A 19538-nucleotide genomic window follows, 5' to 3' on the forward strand; every position below is an offset into this window, starting at 1 on the left:
CAGTGGCACAATCTTGGCTCACTGCAAAGCTCTGCCTCCCGGGTTCACGCCATTCTCCTGCCTCAGCCTCCCGAGTAGCTGGGACTACAGGTGCCCGCGACCACGCCTGGCTAATTTTTTGTATTTTTAGTAGAGACGGGGTTTCACCGTGTTAGCCAGGATGGTCTCGATCTCCTGACCTCATGATCCACCCGTCTCAGCCTCCCAAAGTGCTGGGATTACAGGCGTGAGCAACCGTGCCCAGCCTCTAATTTGTTGTTAAGCCTAGGTAGTAAATTATTTATTTTAGATATTGCAGGTGTTCTTCATAAGATTTTCATTAAGGTCTTTTTCTGTTTCTGTTTCTCTTCTAAGATTGCCTGTCTGTTCACTCATTATGACTATTAAGTCTTTGAACTTTTTTTTTTTTTTTTTGAGACAGAGTCTCACTCTGTTACCCAGGCTGGAGTGCAATGGCACGATCTCAGCTCACTGCAACCTCCATCTCCTGGGTTCAAGTGATTCTCCTGCCTCAGCCTCCCAAATAGCTGGGATTACAGGTGCATGCCACCACACCTGGCTAATTTTTGTGTTATTAGTAGAGACAGGGTTTCACCATGTTGGCCAGGCTGGTCTTGAACTCCTGACCTCAGGTGATCCACCCACCTCAGCCTCTGCAAGTGCTGGGATTACAGGCATGAGCCACCATGCACAGCCCAAACAGATTTTTGATAGATACTTTTAAGTCCTTCTCTGCTGATTCAACTTCTGAGTTATCTTTGGGTCTGATTCTGTTTCTGTTGACTGCTTTTCTCCCTTACTATATGTCCCATTTCCCATTAACAGTATACATGTCTGTTGTATACTAAATATTGTGAATGATAAAAGTTGTAGACTCTGGCTTCTGTTGTTATTTACTGAAAAGTGTTGGTTTTTGTTCTGGCAGGCAATTCTCTTTGAGTTTATGGAGAATTGATTTTATCCAATGTTAGGCTGGGTCTAGCAAAAGGCCTTTCAACTTGTATACAGTATAACTAGGAGGTCCAAGTTCATTCTTTTGCATGTAGCTATTTGGTTATCCCAGCACCACTTGTTGACCATTCAGTAGTCTTGGCACTCTTGTCAAAAAACAATTGACCGGTCGGGTGCAGCGGCTCACGCCTGTAATCCCAGCACTTTGGGAGGCTGAGGTCAGGAGATTGAGAACAACCTGGCCAACATGGTGAAACCCCATCTCTACTAAAAATACAAAAATTAGCCAGGCGTGGTGGCGTGCACCTGTAATCCCAGCTACAGGGAGGCTGAGGCAGGAGAATCACTTGAATCCACAAGGCGGAGGTTGTGGTGAACCAAGATTGTACCACTCCAGCCTGGGCAACAGAGTGAGACTCCATCTCAAAAAAAAAAATTAAAACAAAAAAAAATTGACCATATGCTTGCCTATTGTGATTTTTTAATTAAAAAAAAATCAACTGGCTGGACGCGGTGGCTCATGCTTATAATCCCAGCACTCTGGGAGGCCGAGGCGGGCGGATCACGAGGTCAAGTGATCGAGACCACGGTGAAACCCCATCTCTACTAAAAAAATACAAAAAATTAGCTGGGCGTGGTGGCGGGCGCCTGTAGTCCCAGCTACTTGGAGAGGCTGAGGCAGGAGAATGGCATGAACCCAGGGGGCGGAGCATGCAGTGAGCCGAGATTGTGCCACTGCACTCCAGCCTGGGCGACAGAGCGAGACTCCGTCTCAAAAAAAAAAAAATCAATTGCCCATAGATGTGTTTATTTCTGAACTTGCAATTCTATCTATGTCTATCCTTATGCTAACACCACAGTCTTGACTATTACTGCTTTGTAGTAAGTTCTGAAATAATTGGAAAGTGTTGAGTCCTCTAAATATGCTCGCCATTTTCAAGATTATTTTTTCATATTCTGGGTTCCTTATAACCCCATATAATTTTTTTTTTTTTTTCTTAGACAAGGTCTGGCTCTGTTGCCCAGGCTGGAGTGCAGTGGCACAGTCTCAGCTCACTGCAACCTCTGCCTCCTGGGCTCAAGCAATCCTCCCACCTCAGCCTCCCGAGTAGCTGGGACTACAGGTGCACACCACCACACCAGATAATTTTTGTAGAGACGAGGTTTAGCCACATTCCTCAGGCGGGTCTTAAACTCCTGAGCTTAAGCGATCCACCTGCTTCAGCCTCCCAAAGTGCTGAGATTACAGGCATGAACCACCATGTCCAGGCAGCTTCATACTTTCTACATCTGGGTCTTTTTTTTCTTCTTGAGATGGGAGTTTCGCTCTTGTTGTCCAGGCTGGAGTGCAGTGGCGCCATCTCAGGTTGCTGCAACCTCTGCCTCCCAGGTTCAAGCGATTCTCCTGTCTCAGCCTCCTGAGTAGCTGGGATTACAGGCACCCGCCACCACACACGGCTAATTTTTGCATTTTTAGTAGAGACAGGGTTTCATCATGTTGCCCAGGCTGGCCTACAACTCCTAACCTCAAGGGATCCATCCTCCTCGGCCTCCCAAAGTGCTGGGATTATAAGCGTTAGCCACCACACCTGGCCTGTTTCTTTTAAAAACATGTTTCTAGCCAGGCACGGTGGCTCATGCCTGATATCCCAGCACTGTGGGAGGCTGAGGTGGGAAGATCATTTCAGGTCACAAGTTCGAGACCAGCCTGGTCAACATCCAATATGGTGAAACCCTGTCTCCACTAAAAATACAAAAACTAGTTGAGCGTGGTGGCACATGCCTGTAATCCCAGCTACTCAGGAAGTGAGGCAAGAGAATCTCTTTTACCTTGGAGGCGGAGGTTGCAGTGAGCCAAGATGGTGTTAACTGCGCTCCAGCCTGGGTGAGAGACTCCACCTCAAAAACAAAAACCAGAAGCTTCTGAACATGTTAACTATGGCTCAGACCTGTAATCTTTGGGAGGCCGAGGTGGGTGGATCGCTTGAGCACAGCAGTTTGAGACCAGCCTGGACAACATGGCAATACCCCGTCTCTACAAAAAATACAAAAATTAGCCAGGCATAGTGGTATACACCTGTGGTCCCAGAAACTTGGGAGGCTGAGTTGACAGGATCGTTGCAGCCCAGGAAGTCAAGGCTGCAGTGAGCCGTCATCAGGCCACTGCACTTAGGTCTCAGTGACCCTGTCTCAAAAAATTAATATTAAAGAATAAAATAGGCTGGGCATGGTGGCTCACACCTGTAATCCCAGCACTTTGGGAGGCCGGGTGGGCGGGGGGGAGGGTGCGGATCACTTGAGGTCAGGAGTTCAAGACCAGCCTGGTCAACACGGTGAAACCCTGTCTCTACTAAAAATATGAAAATTAGCTGGGCGTGGTGGCACCTGACTGTAGTCCCAGCTACTCGGGAGGCAGAGGTGAGAGAATCACTTGAACCTGGGAGATGGAGGTTGCAGTGAGCTGAGATCATACCATTGCACTCCAGCCTGCACAACAGAGTGAAACTCTATTTCAAAATAAAATAAATTTTAAAAAGAAAAAAAAAGTTAACTAGTGCTAATATGCCACTGTTATAACGCCTGTAATCCCAGCACTTTGGGAGGCCGAGGTGGGCAGATCACCTGAGGTCAGGAGTTCTGACCAGCCTGACCAACATGGTGCAACCCTGTTTCTACTAAAAATACAAAAATTAGCCGGGCGTGGTGGCACGCACCTGTAATCCCAGCTACTCAAGAGGCTGAGGCAGAAGAATCACTTGAACCTGGGAGGCGGAGGTTGCAGTGAGCTGGGATCGTGCCACTGCATTCCAGCCTGGATGACAGAGCAAGACTCCATCTCAAAAAGTGGCAAATTAAAAGAATGTTACTACTTCTTCAAAATTAAATTATCTGAACTTGGCATTTTCTTAGCCTTAGACTTCACAGACCTTACAGTCAACACACAATCCCTATCTCCACTGCCTCCCTCTCCCAGCTCAAGTCTGTTTTATGAAAAATAAGTCACAGGCAGAAGTGGTGGCGTACACCTGTAGTCCCAGCTACTCGCGAGGCTGAGGCAGAAGGACTGCCTGAACCCAGGAGGCTGAGGCTCCAGTGAGCAGTGATGGCATCACTGCACTCAGCCTGGGTGAAAGAGTAAGACACAGTCTCAAAAAAAAAAAAAAAAAAAGGCTGGGTGTGGTGGCTTCAGCCTGTAATCCCAGCACTTTGGGAGGCTGAAGCGGGCAGATCACAAGGTCAGGAGTTCCAGACCAGCCTGGCCAATATGGTGAAACCCCGTCTCTACTAAAAATACAAAAATTAGCTGGGCATGGTGGTGCATACCTATAGTCCCAGCTACTTGGTAGGCCGAGGCAGAAGAATCGCTTGAACCCAGGAGGCGGAGGTTATCAGTGAGCCAAGATCACGCCACTGCACTCCAGCCTGGGCAACAGAATGAGACTCTATCTCCAAAGAAAAAAGAGAGAGAGAGAAAAATATGTAAGAAAAACCAGAATGAAAACACTATAATTTCTTAAATGAGTTAACATATTTAAAGTACCTTATACACATTAAGTGTTAATTAAATGTTAGTTATTATTCCATAGCTGCTAATTTTTTAGGAACTGTTTAAAAGTTTCAACTGTTTTTAAAATCAAATTTAAAAAATAGGTTACAATCTCAGTATAGAAAGGCATGATGCGGCTGGGCACAGTGGCTCACGCCTGTAATTCCAGCACTTTGGGAAGCTGATGTGGGTAGATCACATGAGGTCAGGAGTTCAAGACCAGCCTGGCCAACATGGTGAAACCCCACCTCTACCAAAAATACAAAAATTAGCTGGGTGTGGTGGTGTGTGCCTGCAGTCCCAGCTACTTGGGAGGCTGAGGCAGGAGAACCACCTGAACCTGGGAGATGGTGGTTGCAGTGAGCCGAGATCATGCCACTGCACTCCAGCCTGGCCAACAGAGCAAGACTCTGTCTCAAAAACAAAAAAAGAAAAAAGAAAGGCATGATCCAAGAGAAAATAGAACAAATAGGATGGAGCAATCCTTTATTTTTACACACTTTGACAAGGAGGTTTTTCATAAACAACCTTTCCAGTGGAGAACAGAGAACAGGAAAATCAGCCTCCAGACATCAGCAGCTGCTCTGCTCAGGGCCGAGGCTCCCCCTTGCCAATGTGGTGAGGTGGAGGGGTGTACTTCCCTTCCTTTATCAGCTTATCCCGCTGCTTCCTGATGGTACCTGCACGTCTCATCTGTCAAAGGAAAACATAATTAAACTGAGGGAGGAGATATGTGCCAAAAAGTGAGAACTGGAAAAACAGATCAATTTTGGTTTCATTTTTAAACTACAAAAGGCCTTTCATCTTACGGGGCCTCTGAAATGAAGTCTGCCTTTAAAGAATTAACATGAAATCACTTCCCAAGCTTTCAAACAAATTTTTAGTATACATAACCTCTCTGAAAACTAACAACTAAAATGTTCTTAATATATATATAGCAATATGGATATTTGCAAAAACCTTTAAGAGGCATATTTGTGTATACTAAAATCTTTTAAAATATCAAAAGTTTAATCCCAGCACTTTGGGAGGCCGAGGCAGGTAGATCACTGAGGTCAGGAGTTTAAGACCAGACTGGCCAACATGGTAAAATCCTGTTTCTACTAAAAATACAAAAATTATTCGGGGATGGTGGTGCACATCTGTAATCCCAGCTACTCGGGAGGCTGAGGCAGGAGAATTGCTTAAACTTGGGAGGCAGAGGTTGCAATGAGCCACGATTGCACCGCTGCACTCCAACCTGGGTGACAGAGTGAGACTTTGTCTCAATAAATAAATAAATAAAAGTTGGGCTGGGCGTGGTGGCTCACGCCGGTAATCCCAGCACTTTGGGAGGCCAAGGTGGGTGAATCACAAGGTCAGGAGTTCGAGACCAGCCTGGCCAATACGGTGAAGCCCCGTCTCTACTAAAAATACAAAAATTAGCCAGGTGTGGTGGCACATGCCTGTGGTCCCAGCTACTCAGGAGGCTGAGGCAGAAGAATTGCTTGAATCTGGGAGGCGGAGGTTGCAGTGAGTTGAGATCGCGCTATTGTAGTCCAGCCTGGGCGACAGAGTGGCACAATCTCGGCTCACTGCAACTTCCACCTCCTGGGTTCACGCCATTTTCCTGCCTCAGCCTCCCGAGTAGCTGGGACTACAGGCGCCCGCCACCACACCTGGCTAATTTTTTGTATTTTTAGTAGAGATAGGGTTCCATCGTCTTAGCCAAGATGGTCTCGATCTCCTGACCTCGTGATCTGCCCGCCTTGGCCTCCCAAAGTGCTGGGATTATAGTCGTGAGCCACCGCGCCAGGCAAGCACTTGTATATTCTATGTGGAAGTGGCACTGCTGCTGTAACTATGCAATGGGTATGAATGAAGCAGAAATAGCCAATATGAGGTCTCTTTTCCCCATATAGAAGTAAAGGCTTGATTCTTACTCAGCCACTTGTCACCGCTGAGTCCTGAATTCTGTCTCTTCTACTCAGATAGGGCATTGGTTGCTTCTCAACAAATCAAAACTATGTTACATGAGTGTGTCAAAGCCAGAACAATAAACTGGTCCCTGGATTCTGTGACACAGAAAATTTACTAATTCTGATCACATTATTCCTCTGCTCAAAACCCTCCAGTGGCTATCTTACTGAGACAAAAAGACGAATCCTTATCATGGCTTACAAGGCCTACTCCAGTGACTTCATCTCTTAATATTCCCCTAGCTCCCTCCAGTCAGCTCAGGGACCTTTGCACTTGCTGTTTCCTCTGCATGGAACATTCTTCCCTCATATCCATATGGCTCACTTTCTTTAAGTCTCTGGTCTGTCTGCTTTTGCTGAGATCTTCTCTGACTACCCTATTTAAAGTAGCATCCACCTACCTCCTGCCCCTAGCACTTTCTATCCTTCTCCTGTTTATTCTCCTCACAGTACTTATTATCACGTGTATTTTTACTTGTTATTTTTCTGCCCTTCCTCCCACTATAGCATAAGCTCCACTGAGTCTGAGATTTTTTTTTGCTGTTTTGCTTACTGTATTCCTAGTGCCTAGACTAGTTTCTGACATAATTTTTTTAACAAATGACTAACTTATCACAAAGATATGAAAAATTAGTATATTCAGCCAGGTGCAGTGGCTCACACTTGTAATCCCAGCACTTTGAGAGGCCGAGGCGGGCGGATCACAAGGTCAGGAGATCGAGACCACGGTGAAACCCCATCTCTACTAAAAATACAAAAAATTAGCCGGGCGTGGTGGCAGGCGCCTGTAGTCCCAGCTACTCAGGAGGCTGAGGCAGGAGAATGGCGTGAACCCAGGAGGCAGAGCTTGCAGTGAGCCGAGATCGCGCCACTGCACTCCAGCCTGGGCGACAGAGCGAGACTCCATCTCAAAAAAAAAAAAAAAAAAAGAAAAATTAGTATATTCAGTTAAACATCTCATTAACCTTAAAGAAGTAGTGTTGATATAACTTCCGTAGAAAAAACCCTGATATAAACATTAACCATTTTCAAAGACTACATTCTTACCATTTACTTAAGAGTCTCCCAACACAAGACTAGTCATGGTTTTGAACTATGACAATACCATATGTCAAATCTTTCTCTGAGCTAAAAGCAGTAACTCTGGATAAAAGCATAGGTATTGAAGCCAGCCTTACCAGGATAAAATCCCAGCTCCACCATTTACTAGCTATGTAAGTTCAGGCAATGTCCTTTTCTTTGCCTTAAATTTTGTTTGTTCATTTGTTTGTTTTTCTGAGACGGAGTTTCACTCTTGTTGCCCAGGCTGGATGGAGTGTAGTGGCGCAATCTCAGCTCACTACAACCTCCGCCTCTCGGGTTCAAGCGATTCTCCTGCCTCAGCCTCCTGAGTAGCTGGGATTGCAGGCACCCCCTTACCACACCCAGCTAATTTTTTGTATTTTTAGTAGAGAGGGGGTTTCACCATGTTGATCAGGCTGGTCTTGAACTCCTGACCTCAGGTAATCCACTGCCTCAGCCTCCCAAAGTTAAATTTTTAACTGTGTAATGGGGAAACTACTAGTAACTCATTTCATAGAATTGTGAGAAATAAATGCATTATAATATGCTAAGAACTTACAATAGGACTTGATTCTAATTCTGACTCACTAGCTTCTTCACTTACAGGGAGGTATCTATTCACTTAAAGTGACCCTGAAAATGGTAACTTATCTACTCATAAATTCACAGGATTAGGAAGTGACCTTAGAGCAATTCTTTAATTGTTTCAGATAAGGAAATCAAGACTAAGAAAGGAAAGTGACTTGCTCAAAGTCACAAAACTAGTGGTAGTTTGCTGGACGTGGAGGCTCATTTCTGTAATCCCAGCACTTTGGGGGGCCCAGGCAAGAGGATCGTTTGAGGCTAGGAGTTCAAGATCAGCAAAGGAAACATAGCAAAACCTTGTCTCTATAAACAATTTAAAAAGCCGCCCATGGTGGTATGCATTTGTAGTCCTAGCTACTTGGGAGGCTGAGGCAGGAGGATGACTTGAGCCTAGGAGTTTGAGGGTGCAGTGAGCTATGATCACGCCACTGCACTCCAGCCCGGGTGACAGAACAAGAACCTGCCTCAAAAACACGACTAACAGGATGGGTGTGGTGGCTTACACCTGTAATTCCAGCACTCTGGGAGGCCAATGTGGGATCGCTTGAGCCCAGGAGTTTGAGACCAGCCTGGGCAAAACAGGGAGACCCCATTTCTTTTTTATTTATTTATTTATTTATTTATTTATTTATTTATTTGAGACAGAGTCTCGCTGTCGCTCAGGCTGGAGTGCAGTGGCGCGATCTCGGCTCACTGCAGGCTCCGCCCCCCGGGGTTCACGCCATTTTCCTGCCTCAGCCTCCCGAGTAGCTGGGACTACAGGCACCCGCCATCTCGCCCGGCTAATTTTTTGTATTTTTAGTAGAGACGGGGTTTCACTGTGTTAGCCAGGATGGTCTCGATCCCCTGACCTCGTGATCCGCCCGCCTTGGCCTCCCAAAGTGCTGGGATTACAGGCGTGAGCCATCGCGCCCGGCCGGGAGACCCCATTTCTATTTTATATAAATAAAATCAAAATTAGGGCCAGGTGCAGTGTCTCACACCTGTAATCCTAGCATTTTGGGAGGCCAAGGCAGAGAGATCACCTGAGATCAGGAGTTCGAGATCAGCCTGGGCAACATGGTGAAACCTTGTCTCTACTAAAATACAAAAAATTAGCTGGGCGTGGTGGCACACTCCTGTAGTCCCAGCTACTTGGGAGGCTGAAGTGGAAGAATCACCTGAGCCCAAGTTGAGTCTGCAGTGAGCCGTGAGCACGCTACCGCACTCCAGCCTGGGCGACGGGAGTGAGATGCTGTCTCAAAACATAAATTAAAATTAACCAACCAACAACAAATGAGTGGTGGCAGAACCAGCATCAGAACCTGACTCTCCTAACTCCCAATCCAATGTTCTTTCCACCTTACTACAATGCCTCCTGTTGGTATCAATTTATCAAAATCTTTTTTTTTCTTTTCTTTCTTTTTTCTTGAGACGGAGTCTCGCTCTGTCACCAAGGCTGGAGTGCAGTGGCACAATCTCGACTCACTGCAAGCTCCGCCTCCCAGGTTCATGCCATTCTCCTGCCTCAGCCTCCCGAGCAGCTGGGACTATAGGCGCCAGCCACTATACCCAGCTAATTTTTTTGTATTTTTAGTAGAGACGGGGTTTCACCATGTTGGTCAGGCTGGTCTCGAACTCCTGACCTCGTGATCCGCCTGCCTTGGCCTCCCAAAGTGCTGGGATTACAGGCGTGAGCTACTGTGCCAGGCCATTTTTTTTTTTTTTTTGAGACGGAGTCTCGCTCTGTCACCCAGGCTGGAGTGCAGTGGTGTGTTCTCAGCTCACTGCAACCTCTGCCTCTCAGTTTCTGGCAATTCTCTTGCCTCACCCTCCTGAGTAGCTGAGATTACATACCCCTGTCACCATGCCTGGGTAATTTTTGTATTTTTAGTAGAGACTGGGTTTCACCATGTTGACCAGGCTGGTCTTGAACTCCTGACCTCAGGTGATCTGCCCACTTCGGCCTCCCAAAGTGCTGGGATCACAGGCATGAGCCACTGCATGGGTTTTTTTTTTTTTGAGTCGGAGTCTTGCTCTGTCCCCCAGGCTGGAGAGCAGTGGTGCGATCTCGGCTCACTGCAAGCTCCGCCTCCTGGGTTCACGCCATTCTTCTGCCTCAGCCTCCCAAGTAGCTGGGACTACAGGCGCCTGCCAACACACCCGGCTAATTTTTTGTATTTTTTAGTAGAGACGGCGTTTCACCGTGTTAGCCAGGATGGTCTCGATCTCCTGACCTCGTGATCCGCCCGCCTCGGCCTCCCAAAGTGCTGGGATTACAGGCTTGAGCCACCGCACCCGGCCGGTTTTCTTTTTTTGAGACAGAGTCTCGCTCTGTCGCCCAGGCTGGAGTGCAGTGGCACGATCTCGGCTCCATGCAACCTCTGCCTCCCGGGTTCAAGCAATTCTTCTGCCTCAACCTCCCGAGTAGCTGGGACTATAGGCGCCCACCACCACGCCCAGCTAATTTTTGTATTTTTAGTAGAGACAGGGTTTCACCATATTGGCCAGGCTGGTCTCAAACTCCTGACCTCATGATCCACCCGCCTTGGCCTCCCAAAGTCTTGGGATTACAGGCGTGAGCCACCATGCCTGGCCAACTCATTCAACTTTTGAGGAGATGAACACTAAGCTGTTAACATCCCTTTTCCACTGCATCGTTGTTCAGGCTCATGTACAGCAATCTCATCAACACCTCCATCTTCTTCAGAGTGGAATGAATCCAAAGATGTTGAATGTAATGGATTTGCAAGGTTAAACCTCTTTTCCAATGAGGATTCAATGAATTTGAAATATTTTCACCCAAAGATTTTCAAGGGTCAACATCCAAAGCTAGCTGATATTCTCTGCTTCACAGCCAACTGAAAAAAAGGGTATACACACACATGCAATTTCTAACCTGGTAGCTAGAGCAGGGTCAAATACTAAGGAAAATTTGGGAGAAGAGAAAGAATGCTGAGGAACAATGGACCATCCTCATACCTGAAGGCATTTAATTTCCTCATCATGGTACCAAAGTAGGAAAGGTATTTCACCAGCAAAGCTTTGCCAATTCACATTTGGCAAGCCACTGCTCAATGACCCACGAAAAACACTTAAGAGTAATCCCAAAAGAGGCCAGGCACGGTGGCTCACGCCTGTGATCCCAGTACTTTGGGAGGCCGAGGCGGGCGGATCACCTGAGGTCAGGAGTTCTAGACCAGCCTGGCCAGCATGGTGAAACCCTGTCTCTACTAAAAATACAAAAATTAGCCGGGCGTGGTGGCAGGTGCCTATAATCCCAGCTACTCAGGAGGCTGAGGTACGTGAATCCCCTGAACCTGGGAGGCTGAGCCGAGGTGGCGCCATCGCACACCAGCCTAGGGGACAAGAGTGAGACTTCGTCTCAAAAAAAAAAGAAAAAAAAAAAAAAGAATAATCCCAAAGGAACAAGAAAGTAATTCAGCTTCCACCTCCATCACTTTCTTACCGTTTTCTGCCGAAGCAAACACTCCATGAAATCATCATATTCTATCTTGCACTCTTTCTCTGCCCGAGTATAACCGATTCCATGTGCACATTCTATCCATTCTTTTTCAAAAGCATGGCATCGACCAGCCATCTTGTAGGGCTGTTCGGCACTCTGGATTGTCAACCATCGATCTAGGTTAAGGCCGAACCTTTTCTGGATGTCCAAGAAAGGCATGGCTGTAACGGAAGATTTAAAAAAATAAGTAAATAAAATACCACAAGAGGGCAATTAACTGAGAAATTTCTAAGAAAAAATTAGATAATCATGATAAGTAGCCCCCTTTTTTTTTTTTTAGCTATTTTTTTTTTTTTTTTTTTTTGAGACGGAGTCTCGCTCTGTCGCCCAGGCTGGAGTGCAGTGGCGCGATCTCCGCTTGCTGCAAGCTCCGCCTCCCGGGTTCACACCATTCTCCTGCCTCAGCCTCTCCGAGTAGCTGGGACTACAGGCGCCCGCCACCACGCCTAGCTAATTTTTTTGTACTTTTAGTAGAGACGGGGTTTCACCGTGGTCTCGATCTCCTGACCTCGTGATCCGCCCGCCTTGGCCTCCCAAAGTGCTGGGATTACAAGCGTGAGCCACCGCGCCTGGCCGATAAGTAGCCCTTTAGAACACTGTTTGATGTTATTCTCCCGATTTCTTCTCACCAAACTTTTTCATTAAATAGGTTCTTCCAGTTTATGGCAGATAAGCAGTTTTTATGCTTTTTCAAAACTCAAGGAAAAGAGTATAACTAAAGAACAATGCATAGAAATCTTTTCTAGGTCAGGAGCAGTGGCTCACCTACCATGTGAGATGGAGTCTTGGTCTGTCACCCAGGCTGCAGGACATGGCGCGATCTCGGCTCACTGCAACCTCTTCCTCCAAGGTTCAAGCGATTCTCCTGCCTCAGCCTCCCAAGTAGCTGGGACTACAGGTGTGCACCACCACGCCCGGCTAATTTTTGTATTTTTAGTACAGATGGGGTTTCAGCATGTTGGCGAGGCTGGTCTTGAACTCCTGACCTCAGGTGATCCGCCTGCCTTGGCCTCCCAAAGTGTTGGGATTACAGGTGTGAGCCACTGCACCCAGCCTAAAATTTTTTTTTTAATCAGCCACTTGTGGGCCAGGCGCGGTGGTTCATGCCTGTAATCCTAGCACTTTGGGAGGCCAAGGTGGGTGGATCACCTGAGGTCAGGAGTTCAAGACCAGCCTGGCCATATGGTCTCTACTAAAAATACAAAAAAATTAGCCAGGCGTGTTGGCACATGCCTGTAATCTCAACTATTCGGGAGGCTGAGACAGGAGAACTGCTTGAACCGGGGAGACACAGCTTGCAGTAAGCCAAGATCCGCCATTGTACTCCAGCCTGGGAGACAGAGCGAGACTCTGTCTCAAAAAAAAAGAAGAAAAAAAGAATTTAGACCCTTTGGTCAGGTTCTCTGTCTCAAAAAAAAAAAAAAAAAAAAAAAAAAAGGCACTTGTGGTGGTATGCACCTGTAGTCCAGCTACTCCTAAGGCTGAGGCAGGAGACTGAGGCCAGGAGTTCAAGGCTTCAGTGAGCTATGACCTGGCCACTGCACTCCATCCTGGGCAACAAAGCGAGATCCTGTCTCAAAAAAAAAAAAAAAAAAAACCAGAGCGAAAGAAATGGGTTGAGACTCACTTTGTAGAACATTACAGACATTTGGGAAAAAAATTTACATGCAAATACATAATAATGTTAAATGTAAACACACACACACACACACACAAACCCTGACTGCCTAAGATGACTGAAAGGAAACGCGCGCACACTCACAAATATCAATATAAATGTGTACTCATGGTAGATTTAAAGGTGAATTTAGTTGGGCGCAGTGGCTCACGCCTGTAATTCCAGCACCATGGGAGGCCGAGGCGGGCGGATCACCTGAGGCCGCGAGTTCAAGACCAGCCTGACCAACATGGCAAAATCCTGGCTCCACTAAAAAAATACAAAATTAGCCGGGAGTGGGGGTGCATGCCTGTAATCCCAGCTATTCGGGAGGCTCAGGGAGGAGACTCGCTTGAATCCGGGAGGCAGGGGCTGCAGTGAGCCGAGATCGCGCCACTACACTCCAGCCTGGGCAACAAGAGCGAAACTCCATCTCAACAAAAAGGTGAATTTAATTTCTTAAGTTCCTTCCCGTCCCTCAGTCATCATTTACTGAGTAGTTACGTTCCAGGCACTCAGATGCGGGGGAAAGCAGCTCCAATGTAAGCACCAGAGACACACTCGGAATTGGGAATACACTGGAAGGAACACGAGTGGGTAAGAGCTCGAAGGAGGAATCACCAACTCTGCCCGGAGACTTGAAAATGCCTTTAACATGGCTTGCGAGTTCGCCAAGTGAAGACCAGTGGGCAGAGTGTTCCACTTGGGCAACAGCCCGAATTACATACAGCCGGAGGTGCTGGCTATGTTTGGGGGACAATGGGGCGCAGCGTGCATGACGGTGAAAAGTATGAAATGAGCTCAGGAGGCTGGCAGGGCCGAAATCACGCAGAGCCTGGAAAGCTGGGATAAGGATCGTAGACTTTAGGTTAAGAAACAGAAAGCCAAAACATTAGTCCGGCAAAAACCTAAACAAATCTGAAAAGTGGAGAGAGCGGCAATCTGCAGGCTCCGGTGCCATCAGCTGTGGAGGTGAAGCGGCCTGGGAGGGCAGGGAACACGCCCTGAGTTCGGGTCTGGGAGAAGGGGACACACAGCAAGCCAAGAGGAAATCTGTTAAAGAGACCTCGGAAGGAAGGTCCTTAAACTAAGCTGCCGCGCGGACATAAGCAGCCCCTACCGATCCGACGCTCGTGCCCTTGACTCTTCTCTGGCTGCAGCTTCAGAACCACTAGCTTGCGACGCGGACGCCTGCCGTAAAGGATGACCTCAGCGCGACGTTTGCAGCCAGACGTCGGAAGCCGACCTTCCCTCAGCCGTCTCCCCGGAAAACCATAGAAACCAAGCCCCTTGGCCTGGTACGGTGGCTGACGTCTGCAATCCCAGCACCTTGGAAGGCTGAGGCAGGAAGATAACTTCAGCCCAGGAGTTCGAGAACAGCCTGGGCAACATGGCGAAACTCCCGTCTCTATAAAAAATAAAAAATTAGCCGGGCATGGTGGTGCATGCCTGTGTTTCCAGCTACTCAGGAGGCTGAGGTGGGAGGATCCCTTGAGCCCAGGAGATTGAGGCTGTAGTGAGCCATGATCACACCATTCCATTGCATTCCAGCCCTGGCAACAGAGCAAGACCTTATCTCAGGGGGAGAGCGAGAGCGAGAGAGAGAGAGGATGAAGAAGAGAGAGAGGAGGTAGAGAGAGAGAGAGAAAGGAAAAAAAAAAAAACCCATCAATTATAGAGACACAGGGAAGGCCTAGCCATTAGTGAGTTCTTGCTCCTTTCTTGCACTCTGCCTAGCATGCTCACGACAACACTGACTGGTGAGAGACTTCACCAAAGTCACAGGAGAGAAAGAACACTGGCTCCCTGCCTACCCACTAGTGGTTAAGCACATGGACTATGAGCCCAACCCACCACGTGGGGTCAAATGTAGGCCCCCAGCCAGGCGCGGTGGCTCAGGCCTGTAATCCCAGCACTTTGGGAGGCCGAGGTGGGCGTATCACAAGCTCAGGAGATCAAGACCATCCTGGCCAATATGGTGAAACCCTGTCTCTACTAAAAATACAAAAATTAGCTGGGTGTGGCAGCAAGTGCCTGTAATCCCAGCTAGTGGGAGGCCGAGGCAGGAGAATCGCTTGAATCCGGGAGGCGGAGGTTGCAGTGAGGCAAGATCGCGCCACTGCACTCCAGCCTGGCGATAGAGCTAGACTCAGTCTCAAAAAAAAAAAAAAAGTAGGCCCCCACCAATTTCGTGTGACCCTAGGAAAGTTTCTTAACTTCTGTGCCTCAGTCTCCTCATCTGTTAAGATAATTATGGTATTCACAATGGAGGGTTGCTATAGGGATTAACAGATTTATGTATAAAGCACTGAGGCAGTGGTGGCTAGCACATGGGAAACATTCCGAGGCAGTCGCAGTTCTTTGATGTTTCAGCTTTCAGTTTGTGAATCAACTGCTACCATGCCTGTCATCTGTTCCAGAACCTCCAATGACTCCCTTTGACTACATCAGAGACTCTAAAGTGCTGTGTGTATGTCTTTGGGGGGTGGACCACAGGGTGCATGAGATATTATACATTGGAGGTATGGGAGGAAAATACTAGAACATATATATATTATATATATATATATATATATACGTATATATATATATTATATATATACGTATATATTATATATATATATACATATATATATATATAACTATTATTTTTGAGACAGGATCTCACTCCCATTGCCCTGCTGGAGTGCGGTGGTGCAATCACAGTTCACAGCAGCCTCAACCTCCCTGGGCTCTGGTGATCCTCCCACCTCAGCCTCCCAAATAGCTGGGACCACATGTGCATGCCACCATGTGCCTGGCAGTCTTTATTATAATTATTATTTTATTTGAGATAGGGTCTCACTCCATCACCCAGGCTGGAGTGCAGTAGTGCTATCATAGCTCACTGCAGCCTCAAACTCCAGAGATCAAGCAATCCTCCTGCTTCAGCCTCCCAAGTAGCTGGGACTACAGACATGCCACTGTGCCCAGCTAATTCTTTTTTTTTTTTTTTTTTGAGACAGAGTTTCACTCTGTCGCCAGGCTGGAGTGCAGTGGTGCGATCTTGGCTCACTGCAACCTCCACCTCCCAGGTTCAAGCGATTCTCCTGCCTCAGCCTCCCAAATAGCTGGGACTACAGGTGTGCACCACCACACCCAGCTAATTTTTGTATTTTTTTTTTTAGTAGAGATAAGGCTTCACCATACTGACCAGGATGGTCTCGATCTGTTGACCTTGTGATCTGCCCGCCTCGGCCTCTTAGTGCTGGGATTACAGGCGTGAGCCACTGCGCCCGGCCAAGCTAATTCTTTTTTTTTTTTTTTTTTTTTTTTTTTTTTTTTTGAGACGGAGTCTTGCTCTGTCGCCCAGGCTAGAGTGCAGTGGCGCAATCTCGGCTCACTGCAAGCTCCGCCTCCCGGGTTCACGCCATTCTCCTGCCTCAGCCTCTCCGAGTAGCTGGGACTACAGGCGCCGGCCACCGCGCCCGCCTAATTTTTTGTATTTTTAGTAGAGACGGGGTTTCACCGTGGTCTCGATCTCCTGACCTCGTGATCCGCCTGCCTCGGCCTCCCAAAGTGCTGGGATTATAAGCGTGAGCCACCGCGCCCGGCCTGCTAATTCTTTAAAAAATTTTTTTTGTGGAGATGAGTATCTCTCTATGTTTCCCAGGCTGGTCTCCAACTCCTGGGCTCAAGTGATCCTCCTGCCTGGGCCTCCCAATGTGCTGAGATTACAGGCATGAGCCACCATGCCTGGAGCTTTTATACATTTTTTTTTAACACTCTGAGAGAAAGTTGAAGGCAGGCTGCTTGTAAGGATGAGACAGCCTCTTTTATACATTATTAACCTAAGAAAAAATGGGGTGCCCTTGAAAGAGTTTTTTAAGATTAGAAAACAAGGGCCAGGTGAAGTGGCTAACGCCTGTAATCCCAGCATTTTGGGAGGCTGAAGCAGCAGATCACCTGAGTTCAGGAGTTCAAGACCAGCCTGACCAACATGGTGATATGCTGTCTTTACTAAAAATACAAAAAATTAGCTGGGCATGGTGGCAGGCACCTGTAATCCAAGCTACTTAGGAGGCTGAGGCAGGAGCATCACTTGAACTGGAGAGGCAGAGGTTGCAGTGAGCCGAGATCACACCATTGCACGCCAGCCTGGGCAACAAGAGCAAAACTCTGTCTCAAAAAAAAAAAAAAAGAAAAAGAAACAAAGAAAACAAAAGGAAGTCAGAAGGAGCCAAATCAGTACTGTAAGGTGGATGCCTAATGATTTCCCATCAAAACTCTTGCAAAATTGCCCTTGTTTGCTGAGAGAAATGAGGAGGAACATTGTCATAGTGGAGAATGACTTTCTGGTGAAGCTTTCCCAGGCATTTTTCTGTTAAAACTTTCCCTAGCTTTCTCAAAACACTCTCATAATAAGCAGATGTTATTGTTCTTTGGCCTTCCAGAAAGTCAATAAACAAAATGCCTTAAACATTCAAAAAAAAAAAAAAATGAATGACATGACCTTTGCTCTTGACTGGTCCACTTTTGCTTTGACCAGACACTCCACCTCTTGGTAGCCATTGCTTTGATTGTGCATTGTCTTTAGGATTGTACTGGTAAAGCCATGTTTCATCTCCTATTACAATTCTTCAAAGAAATGTCAGGATCTTCATCCTGCTTGTTTAAAATTCCCATTGAAAGCTCTGCAGCTGATCTGGGCATGATGGTTTGGCACCTACCAAGTGGAATGTTTGCTCTACTTTAGTTTTTCAGTCAGAATTATGTAAGCCGAACCAAGTGAGATGCATATGGTGTTGGTTATTATTTCTGCTGTTGTCAATCCACTTCAGTTAGGACACAAAATGTTTTTCTCATAAATTGATGTGGATGGTCTGCCACTGTGGGTTTCATCTTCAACATCATTTCATCCCTTCTTTATTTTGTTTCTTTTTTGAGATGGAGTCTTGCTGTGTCACCCAGGCTGGAGTACAATGGCGCGGTCTTGGCTCACTGCAACCTCTGCCTCTCGGGTTCAAGTAGTTCTCCTGCCTCAGCCTTCCCAGGTAGCTGGGATTATAAGTGCCTGCCAAAATGTCCCACAATGCCTGGCTAATTTTTGTATTTTTAGTAGAGACGAGGTTTCACCATGTTGGCCAGGCTGGTCTTGAACTCCTGACCTCAGGTGATTCGCCTGCCTCGGCATCTCAAAGTGCTGAGATTACAGGTATGAGCCACCATGCCTGGCCAAGTATTCTTAAAGAAAATAAATACTAGGAGTCTGTAGTAGAGGCACAGCCCGGCCTAATCTCATCCCTTCTTAAAACAAATTATCTGGCCGCGTGCAGTGGCTCATGCTTGTAATCCCAGCACTTCGGGAGGCAGAGGCAGGTGTATCACCTGAGGTCAGGAGTTCAAGACCAGCCTGGCCAACATGGCAAAACCCCGTCTCTACTAAAAATACAAAAATTAGCCGGGCGTGGTGGCAGGTGCCTGTAATCTCAGCTACCCAGGGAGGCTGAGGCAGGAGAATCACTGGAACCTGGGAGGCAGAGGCTGCAGCGACCCTAGATCACGCCACTGCACTCCAGCCTGGGTGACAGAGTGAGACTCCCTCTCAAAAAACAACAACAACAAAAAACAAGCTATCTATTTGTAAACTGCTGATTTCTTTGAGGCATTGTAACCATAAGCTTTTTGTAAAGCATCAATGATCTCACCATTCTTCCACCCAAGCTTAACCATAAACTTGATATTTGTTCTTGCTTCAATTTTAGCAGAATTCATGTTGCTCTTATAGGGGCTCTTTTCAAACTAATGTCTTATCCTTCATGGTGCCTCAAAGTAGATCCTGCTCAGACATGTTATAACAAGTTAGTACAAATTTACTTTGGTGCAAAAAATTTTTGAAATCTATGCATAGTTTTTTCATAATACACATTTTTCATAAACTTTGTGAAGACCTCTTGTATGTCCAGCTGAATACTGCAGGATTATATAACTGGTAACTCATGGCCCTTGCCCACAAAGTGCTAGTGGCAAGTTATCACTACCTTTTCCAGTCCCCTGCCCCCTTTCTTGTTTGTTGATGGTGTCATCTTCCCAGCCACTTAGGCAGCAAACCCTGGAGTTGTATTCTGCCTTTTCCTTTTCTTTGATTTAGTATTTAATTACAGCACAAGTTCTGTCAAATATTCCTTCAACAAATTTCTGATTTATCTCTTCCTTCTTATCTCCCAACTCCTCACTTCAATCTGTTCTGCATGACTGGTCATCCTAAAATACAGATTTCATCATATCATTCCT

At 46.8% G+C, this 19538-nt stretch overlaps 1 protein-coding gene across 2 annotated transcripts; it reads right to left on the reverse strand.

Annotated features, from left to right (window-relative positions):
- Positions 1–4967: 4967 nt before the first annotated feature.
- On the reverse strand, positions 4968–14534 carry NDUFS5 (NADH:ubiquinone oxidoreductase subunit S5). 2 transcript variants are annotated; one of them, XM_055255230.2, is made up of 3 exons: positions 14386–14534; positions 11552–11769; positions 4968–5191 (listed from the first exon to the last, which is right to left on the reverse strand). In XM_055255230.2, exons 2-3 carry the CDS (start codon positions 11765–11767, stop codon positions 5087–5089), a joined length of 321 nt encoding a protein of 106 aa, XP_055111205.1. In that variant the 5' UTR covers positions 11768–11769; positions 14386–14534; the 3' UTR covers positions 4968–5086. The 2 variants fall into 2 exon arrangements, with proteins under 2 accessions (XP_055111205.1, XP_055111204.1); XM_055255229.2 differs by having other exon boundaries at positions 14332–14465.
- Between the last annotated feature and the right edge of the window lie 5004 nt (positions 14535–19538).

This window comes from Symphalangus syndactylus, chromosome 12 (genome assembly GCF_028878055.3).
Source record: "Symphalangus syndactylus isolate Jambi chromosome 12, NHGRI_mSymSyn1-v2.1_pri, whole genome shotgun sequence".
NCBI classification, from domain to species: domain Eukaryota; kingdom Metazoa; phylum Chordata; class Mammalia; order Primates; family Hylobatidae; genus Symphalangus; species Symphalangus syndactylus.

Bases quoted from the DNA above. Each gene is read 5' to 3' on its own strand.
- NDUFS5 (XM_055255230.2), bottom strand. From the start codon at position 11,767: ATGCCTTTCTTGGACATCCAGAAAAGGTTCGGCCTTAACCTAGATCGA. The intron at 5,192-11,551 runs GTAAGAAAGTGA...TTCCTTTGACAG, and splicing joins GTTTGCTTCGGCAGAAAACG to ATGAGACGTGCAGGTACCAT.